The sequence below is a fragment of the Pteropus vampyrus genome, unplaced genomic scaffold, assembly GCF_000151845.1.
Source record: "Pteropus vampyrus isolate Shadow unplaced genomic scaffold, Pvam_2.0 Scaffold357, whole genome shotgun sequence".
Taxonomy (NCBI): domain Eukaryota; kingdom Metazoa; phylum Chordata; class Mammalia; order Chiroptera; family Pteropodidae; genus Pteropus; species Pteropus vampyrus.
Genome location: NW_011889138.1, coordinates 299,136 through 308,038, shown reverse-complemented (window position 1 = coordinate 308,038; position 8,903 = coordinate 299,136). Strand labels below are relative to the sequence as shown.

The 8,903-nt window shown below is 36.9% G+C and overlaps 1 protein-coding gene across 1 annotated transcript; it reads right to left on the bottom strand.

Moving 5' to 3' along the window:
• Positions 1-5,674: 5,674 nt before the first annotated feature.
• Positions 5,675-8,609, bottom strand: DUXA (double homeobox A). Its single transcript, XM_011379302.1, has 4 exons — positions 8,466-8,609; positions 7,692-7,800; positions 7,121-7,266; positions 5,675-5,773 (listed from the first exon to the last, which is right to left on the bottom strand). The coding sequence occupies exons 1-4, from the start codon at positions 8,607-8,609 to the stop codon at positions 5,675-5,677; spliced, it is 498 nt and encodes a 165-aa protein (XP_011377604.1).
• Positions 8,610-8,903: the final 294 nt, after the last annotated feature.

The following is an 8,903-nucleotide window of genomic DNA, read 5'->3' as shown; positions in this document are numbered from 1 at the left end:
TTATGAACACTGATGAAAAATCCTCAATAAAATCTCAATAAAGTAATAGCAAACCTAATTCAGCAATACATTAAAAATATCATACACCATGATCAGGTTGGATTTTTTTCCTCGGATGCAAAGTTGGTTCAATATCTGCAAATCAATTAATGTGATACACCACATTAACAAATCAAAAGATAAAAACCATATGATCATATCAATAGATGCAGAAAAAGCATTTGACGAAATCTAGCATCCATTTCAGCAAAGTGGGAATAGAGGGAACATACCTCAACATAATAAAGGCCATATATGACAAACCTACAGCTAACATCATACTCAATGGGGAAAGGCTAAAAGCATTTTCTTTAAGATCAGGAACAAGACAAGAATGCCCACTTTCACCACTCCTCCTCAATATTGTATTGGAAGTCTTAGCCTCAGCAATAAGACGAGAAAGAGCAATAAAAGACATCCGAATTGGAAGAAAGAAGTAAAACTCTTGTTATTTGCTGATGACATGATACTATATATAAAGGACTGTAAAGATTCCACCAAAAAACTGTTAGAACTGATCAATGAATTCAGTAAAGTAGCAGGTTACAAAATAAATGTTCAGAAGTCAGTGGCATTTTTATACACCAATGATGAACTTTCAGAAAGAGAAATTAAGAAAACAATCTCATTTACAATTGCGTCAAAACCTATAAAATACCTGGGAATCAAATTAACCAAGAAGGTAGAAGACTTGTTTTCAGAAAATTATAAGTCATTGAAAAAAGAAATTGAAGAATAATACAAATGTAATACAAATAAATGAAAGCATATACCCTTTTCATGGGTAGGAAGAATCAACATTGTTAGAATGGCCATACTACGCAAAGCAATCTATAGATTCAATGCAATCTATATCAAAATACCAATGGCATTTTTCAGAGAGCTAGAACAAATAATCCTAAAATTTACATGGAGCCATAAAAAACCCCGAATAGCTATAGCAATCTTGAGAAAGAACAACGAAGTTGGAGGTATCACACTACCTGATATCAAACTATACTACAAGGCTACAGTAATCAAAACAGCATGGTACTGACATAAAAATAAATACATTGATCAATGGAACAGAATAGAGAGCCCTCGAAATAAATCCACGCCTATACGCTCATTTAATATATGACAAAGGAGGTAAGACAATGGAGTAAAGACAGTCTCTTCAATAAATGGTGTTGGGAAAACTGACAGATACATGTAAAAAAAAGAAGCTGGACCATCTTCTTACACCGTATACAAGAATAGACTCAAAATGTATTAAAGGCTTAAATGTAAGACCCTAAACCATAAAAGTTTTAGAAGAAAACATAGGCAGTAAACTCTCTGATATTACTAACAGGAATTTCTTTTCAGATTTATCTCCTCAGGCAAGGGAAACAAAAGAAAAAATAAACAAACGGGACTACATCAAAGTAAAAAGTTTTGTACAGCAAAGGAAACCATCAACAAAACAAAAACACAACTGACTGTTTGGGAGAAGATATTTGCTAATGATACATCTGATAAGGGGTTAATATCCAAAATTTATAAAGAACTTATACAACTCAACAGCAAAAGAACAAACTATCCAATTAAAAAATGGGCAGAAGACCTGAACAGATACTTATCCACAGAGGAAATACAGATGGCTAACAGATATATGAAAAGATGCTCAAGGTTGCTAATCATCAGAGAAATGCAAATTAAGACCACAATGAGTTATCACCTCACACCTGTCAGAATGGCTATCATCGATAAATCAAAAAACAGCAAGTGTTGGCAAGGATGCAGAGAAAAGGGAACCCTCATACACTGTTGGTGGGATAGCCAATTGGTACAGCTACTATGGAAAACAGTCTGGAGGTTTCTCAAAAAATTAAAAATGGATATACCTTTTGACCCAGCAATTGCACTTCTGGGTATTTATCCAAAGAAAACCAAAACAATAATTTATAAAGGTCTATGCACTCCAATATTCATGGCAACAAAATTTACAATAGCCAAGATAATGGAAGCAACCTAAATGCCATCAACAGACAATTGGATAAAGAAATTATGGTTCATATATACAATAGAACATTACTCAGCCATTAAAAAAAAAAATGAAATCCTACCATTTGCAATGACATGGATGGACCTAGAGGTTATTATGCTGAATGAAATGTCAGACAGAGAAAGATAAATACCATATGATTTCACTTATATGTGGAATCTAAGGAAAAAGAACAAACTAATCAAAAACAGACTCACAAATATAGTAGACAATTTGGTGATAGACAGAGAGGAGGGGTTGGGGGCCTGGGAGAATGGGGTGAAGGATTAAAGAAGTACAAATTAGTAGTTGATAGTTGGGCACGAGTTGATAGGGGAGCACGGCACAGGAAATGTAGTTAGCATTAATATGATGGCTAAGTGGAGGGCCAGGGGAGGGAGGGTGCAATTGGGGGAATTGTTTTATGAACAATATAGATGTCTAACCAATATACTAGAAACTAATTTAAATAAATAAATTTATTAAATAATAATTATAATAATTAATAATAATAATCCCTCCTACCCCCCAGAAATTTAAAAACAAAATTATCTAAAGTAATCTTGGGTCAAAATGGAAATCAATGACCCAAGTGAAGAATAACTGGAAAGCAAAGTGCACAAAAGTAGTATTTTAAAGCTTCCTCACACTGCTTCTCTGGAAACTACTAGAGGTGCTGACACACAAGATGAGGCAGTGAACCAAGAAGGCGGGTGGTTCCAGAAAACAGGGAGTCCAAAATGGGGGCAGACCAACGAGAGTCCCCAGGACATCAGCTATGTATGATCTTTGAGAGCAAGGAATCCACAGGGCATGTAGGGATGTGTCCAGGAAGACACACAAAATTTATAGACCAAATATCGAAGGGAAAAAGATGAATCTACATGGGTACATGTGATGTTAGTAAACCACAAAGAGGTAAATTAAGAATAAAGGAAACAGAAATTTGACTGCACCTTTGAAATTTGAGAACACAAAACAAAGATGAGCTCAGTAGAACCAGAGGGAAGCTGAGTATAGAAAATGGTAAGGTCAGAACAGTCACCACAGGCCAGAGATGCTGAAGATTGGAGGCCATGGGAAACTTTTGGGGTGTCCTGGGAGCATCCAACCTACAACTCAAAAATATTTGACTTTCAAGGAAAAAAAAAAAAGAAAGAACAACGTACCGCCGATGGAATCCGAAATGATTTGGCAAGTTAATTCCCGATGCCTGTGGTCTTTTCTTCTCAAGAGGCTTGGAACTGAAAAGACATATACTGAAAAGCTAAACAATTATCAAAGTAAATTTAATCAGACCCCTACCTTAGTCCACATCATAAACTAGTCAAGAAACAACTCAACCAGTTGGAAGCAGTCGTCTCCTCCTATGGGACCTCCTCAAACACATTCACCCAAAACCTGATCTGATCAACTCCTATACAAATTCCAATTTTAAAAACATTTTTAAAAATCAATCCAACCTATTTCCAAAGGACATTTTAAAAATCTCATGCAAGTAAAAAACTCTTTCATCTTTCGGTGCAGAACCAAAGAACCAAACCGAACTGTTAAAATCGGGCCCACAAAGCAAAAGTGTCCTCCACTCTAGGGTGTGTCCAAGTTCCAATATCCAAGGCTCTTCCTGATATTCTCAAAATGAAACCAGCAAGCCAGTTAGGTCCCACCCTACTCTAGGTCTTGCATTTCAATACTTGTTACATAACCGATGCCTACAGACTTAGCAACTTTTGAAACTCCCACCTTCCTCACTAGCATCCTAGCAGAGTCTCTCTTCCTGTCCTTTGATTTTTCTTCATTTTCTACCTCAGGACTCTTGAACTTACTGTCTTAAAATTTTTTCCTCCAGGTCCTCACACAATTCATCTGTTCTCTTTCCATAAATGTTTGCTCAAAAATTCACTTTGCCAGAAAATGTCTGATTCAATTATTTACCTCAAAACCACCCAAGTCTCTTCCATCTCCTAAGTATTCAGGCTTTTTTTTGCTTTTTTTTTTTTCTCTAACTTCTGGGTTGGATGCCTAGCCCACCATTACTAACATTCATGTTTTAAGTGCCTTAGTGCAATGTTTTAGGTTATTTCATTTAGGCCATGTACGCTTTCTTAAAATGTCTCCTTATAGTTTTGGTTCTTAAAATGAATCCTTATGATTTCAGTTCTGTTGTGATTAACATTATACTTTCAAACCTGTTGATGTCATCAAATAAACAGGTGCCAGTGTTTGAGGAGCATATTTATTAAATTGGAAAAACAGTGCTAATGAATGAAATGGTTCACAAAAGATCTGTGCCATTAGCATATGTGGCTAGACACGACTAAATTAAAAATAAGTTAAAAATTCAGCTCCTGTCATACTAGTGACACTAGCCACATTTCTAGCACTTAGTAGTCAGTTGTAGTTTGTGGCTACTATATTGGATAGCACGATATCAAATATTTTCATCAGCACAGAAATTTCTATTGGATACTACTGATCTAAAATATCCAATTTAAAAATATATCTCATATGTCATCATACGTGTTTCTGCATATATAAATTTTATAGATTTTCTATTATATAATATGGATTTAAATTTTTATAGAATGAAACTATTAATTGGGTATGAAATGTTAAAATATTAAATATTTAAAATTAGCACATTATTTGAAGAAAACTTTGGCCACATTGTTTACTTTTTTAAATATCTTACTTCATAACACCTGTTTAATTTTAAAGTACCTTGTCATATGGTCCAGCGATCCCACTTCTGAGTATATACTCCAAAGAAGTGAAAACAGGGACTCAAACAGATATTTGTACATACATGTTTATAGCAGCATTATTCACAATAGGTGAAAACAACCCAAGTGTTATGTGATACATACAAATATATATATTGTATATATCCACACAATGGAATATTCAGGCTTCAAAAGGAATAGAATTCTGACACTTGCTACAAGTAAACCTTGAAGACATTATTCTAAGTGAAATAAACCAGCTGAAGGTATGTTTTGAAGGGTATGTTCCCAGGATGAGTAAGAGAGGCTGATGACATCAAATACACTGAATTTATCTTTTTGGTCTATCCAGTTCTGGCTTCACAGAAATAAGACAGTTGCTAGTAAGATTGGTGCCATTTTGTGTAGTTTCTATACCTAAGGAGGAAAGATAAGGGGGGAAAAATCAAAGAAGCCACTTTATAGATACAAACATGGAAGTAAACTCTTTCCCACCTTTCCAGTCCAACATAAAACCTACTACCTCCTGGCAAAGCCATGCACTGGCCAGCCCCTGGCAGAACACACCTGAGCATTCATTTCTTCATTGACTTACTCATACCTCTCACAAAAGTTTATTGATTGTTTACTGTGTACCAGGCACTGGGAAGGCATGTGGTGAACAAAATTCACATTCTAATGGGGTTCCTAGACTCTCCAGGTAGAAAAGTGGGCACTGGAATTGGGAGGACCTGGACTTGGGAAGAGTCTTCAGGGACTGCAATTATCCCTGAGACTCTATGGAGCCTGATAAGGCATATAAGTTGGAATCTTTCATCACCAAGAGGAAGTTGGAAGGATTGGGCACTCAGAAGTCTCTGCTTTTAGCTAAATTGAGAACAGGCTGATTACTTTGAACTCTCTCATCTCAGAAATCTTGATCTGGGTCTTGTTTCTGTTCCAAGAGCTCATCAAATTCTCTTTTTCTCCCGACACTAAATCTGGATCTCCGATTTTGAAACCAAACCTAATGGATAAAACAAAAAAAATTTGTTAAAGCAGTTGAAGGCATGGAAGCCTCATCATTGCTTTTTTCAGAAAGAAAAGGGGAGAGAGAGGTGGTTCATTGTGGGCCTAATTCCAAAATTATTGATATTCCGTGACTTCTGGAAAAGTCTATCAATTCTGAAGATAAAGCTCAAAACAGCTAGTACCTTCATGGTCTAGTGATGGGTTTCAGTTCATATTCTGAAAGTCCTCATGATCTCTCATTATAAGTGCTGGTCTAGCTTTAAAGTGCCACACCTATATTGCAGCTTTTCCATCTTCCTTTCTCTCAAAAATGCTATTTTTTTTTTTTACTTAACCCAGGATAGAGTAATATCTGTCTAGGAAGATATTTTCTGTCCCACAAGACACAATTGCTACTCTTGTGCCCACAAATTATATATACATATGCATAGTAGGTGTACATATTAATACACTATACTATTTTGTAAACACTTGTATATTTATATATCACATACAGGCACCTACTCCACACCACTGACAGAATTATATTCCATTTTAGGATTGATTTAGCAGCAGTGAATCCTTAGGCTAAATGTTTGTGTGGGGGTTTTTTGGGGGGTGGTCTATTTATTTTATTATTTATTCATTTATTTATTTATTTATTTATTTTAGATTTTTAAATTTTTAATTATAGTCGACATACAATATTCTATTAGTTTCCATTGTACAATACAGCGATTTAACATTTATATACCTTACAAAGTGCTCACCACAAGAAGTCTAGTAACCATCTGTCGCTGTACATAGTTATTATATTATTGACTCTATTCCCTATGCTATATGTTACATTCCCCTGACTTATTTTATAACTGGAGGTTTTTAGTCCTCTTCCCCTTTTCTGTCCATCCCCTATCCTGTCTCTCTGGCAATCATCAATTTGTTCTCAGGATCTACTGAAGTTGTTTCTGTTTAGTTTTGTTTGTTGTTTTTCAGAGTTGAGCTAAAATTTAAATCTCTAAAGTAGATGTATAATTTGAACCTCAGGATAATTAGAAAGGCTGAAGTGCCTGGCTCATATCCATCATTCATTCAATAAATTCTTCAGTGTCATGTGCCAGTCACCGTTCAGAGAGTAATTAATACAACATTGACTATGACAGAAAAGAACTAAAGAAAGTAAGAGAGCAGATCATGTGGGTTCCTGGGGGTAAAATATACCAGATGGAAAAAACAGCTTCCGAAAGTCCCTGGAGTGGGCATGTGCCCGGCATGCTGATGAACAAACAGTTCAAGGCTGGCGTGGCTTCCCTTCTCATTATCTCCATTCTTGGGAGAGGAAACAGTCAAATTCCTTATCACTTACTTGGACTCTTGACTCTGGAACTCCAATTTCCTTAGCAAGTTGCTCTCTGGAATCAATCCCAGGATAAGGGTTGTTCGTAAATGCTGTGATGAGGGTGTATAGCTGGAAGGAAGTGTAGCTGGTACGACACCGTCTATCTCCTCTACCTAGGAAAAGAGTAAGATTGTGGGTCAAGGAATATTTCAGAGATCAGTTTACATATTCCAAGAAGGAACCCCCGTGTCTCATCATCTGCATCTAATTTGGAACCTGTGCCTCTTCTTGATAGGGCCTTATTCCAGCCTATTCCAGGAGGAGGTTTCTAGAGAAAATGCAGTGTATGTATGGGTTGTTGGACTTCCATGGAAAGAGGGTATTCAGGGGAAATTCATAGAAGGTTCATGGACCATATGGGGAAGAATTCCTAGGGGTCATGCTGAACCGTTTGCCAGGACAAGACCCTGACCAGGAGACTCTGAGGGAGAGAACATTCTTTTCCCACTCAGAGTGGTAGTTGGTTCCACTACTTAAGAGAGGTGCTTAGATACCCAACGGGCTCTGCTGGGGGACAGGACTGGAGCAGGCTATTTACTATGAATCTTGTCTTCAGAGAAATCTTGGTTTTGGCTTGCTTCAGAGTCCTTCTCAGGTTCTGATCCTTTCTGAACTCGGTGCCTAGCTCTTCGATTCTGAAACCAAACCTAAGTAAGGAAGAGAAAACGAGAGGATTAAACATGTTTGTGTCATCTCAACCCCATCGCTGCCTTTCTCCAAAGGGAGTCATTCTTACCAGACCTAATTTAGGATTATTACTGATACTTGTCCCATTCGACTGAGTGTCAGGTCAAAGCTTGGCATTTAGCCCCTTCACAATCTGGTCCTGGCATAATTTGCTATAATCTTTATAAGCTAGTAAATAGGTATTGCGATTATTATGCATTTAACAAACAGTTCAAAGAATAACTTCGCTAGATTTAAAACAGAAAGCAACAAATAAACAACAAACAAACTCATAGGACTTGGGGTGGTGAGCACACAGTGGAGTGTACAGATGTGGTATTATAAAGTTGTACACCTGAAATTTATACAATGTTATTAACCAATGTCATCCCAACACATTAAAAAAAAGAACCAGCTCAACTATTCTCTCTTCTTGGAATGTGTACCTGCACACTTCCTCCCCACTCCTGTGAGCTCTTTCATCCTCAGTGTCCATATTTGTGAAGTGAAAACTAAGAGCAACATTCTTATGAGTTCATTCTGTATTGCGCCCTCAGCACAGCACACTGGTATGTAATATGTGCTCAATTAATGGTCCCCCTGCCTTCCTTTCTACTTCTTGTCTTGGAGATGTCTTGTAACTTACCTGGATTCTAGACTCTTCAGTGTTGATTTCTAAAGCAAGCTTTTGTTTGGTGGCATAACCTGGGTAAGGTTTTTGGTTGAATGCTTTGATGAGGATTTTCAACTGATCTTCCGTGAATTTGGTCCGGCTTCGTCTATGATTCATCGCTGTGGTCTCTGTAGAGTATTTTTAAAAACATTTTTGGGACTAATCCTTTGTGTCTGCTATTGAGAGCAATGGAATCCACCAGAACCCACCAGGAAAGAAATCTCATGTGATAAACACACAAGGATGATTATTGAACTTCTCTAGCTGATTTGAATGCCTTGACCTGGGGCAGGGGGTGGGGGGTAGTCAAGGTCTTGTTTTCAAAAACCATGAAAAGTTGCTGTGTTCTGTTCATAAGGATTAGGAACAACATGTGTCAAGAAAATGCATGCAGTATGTCATTAAAATGAT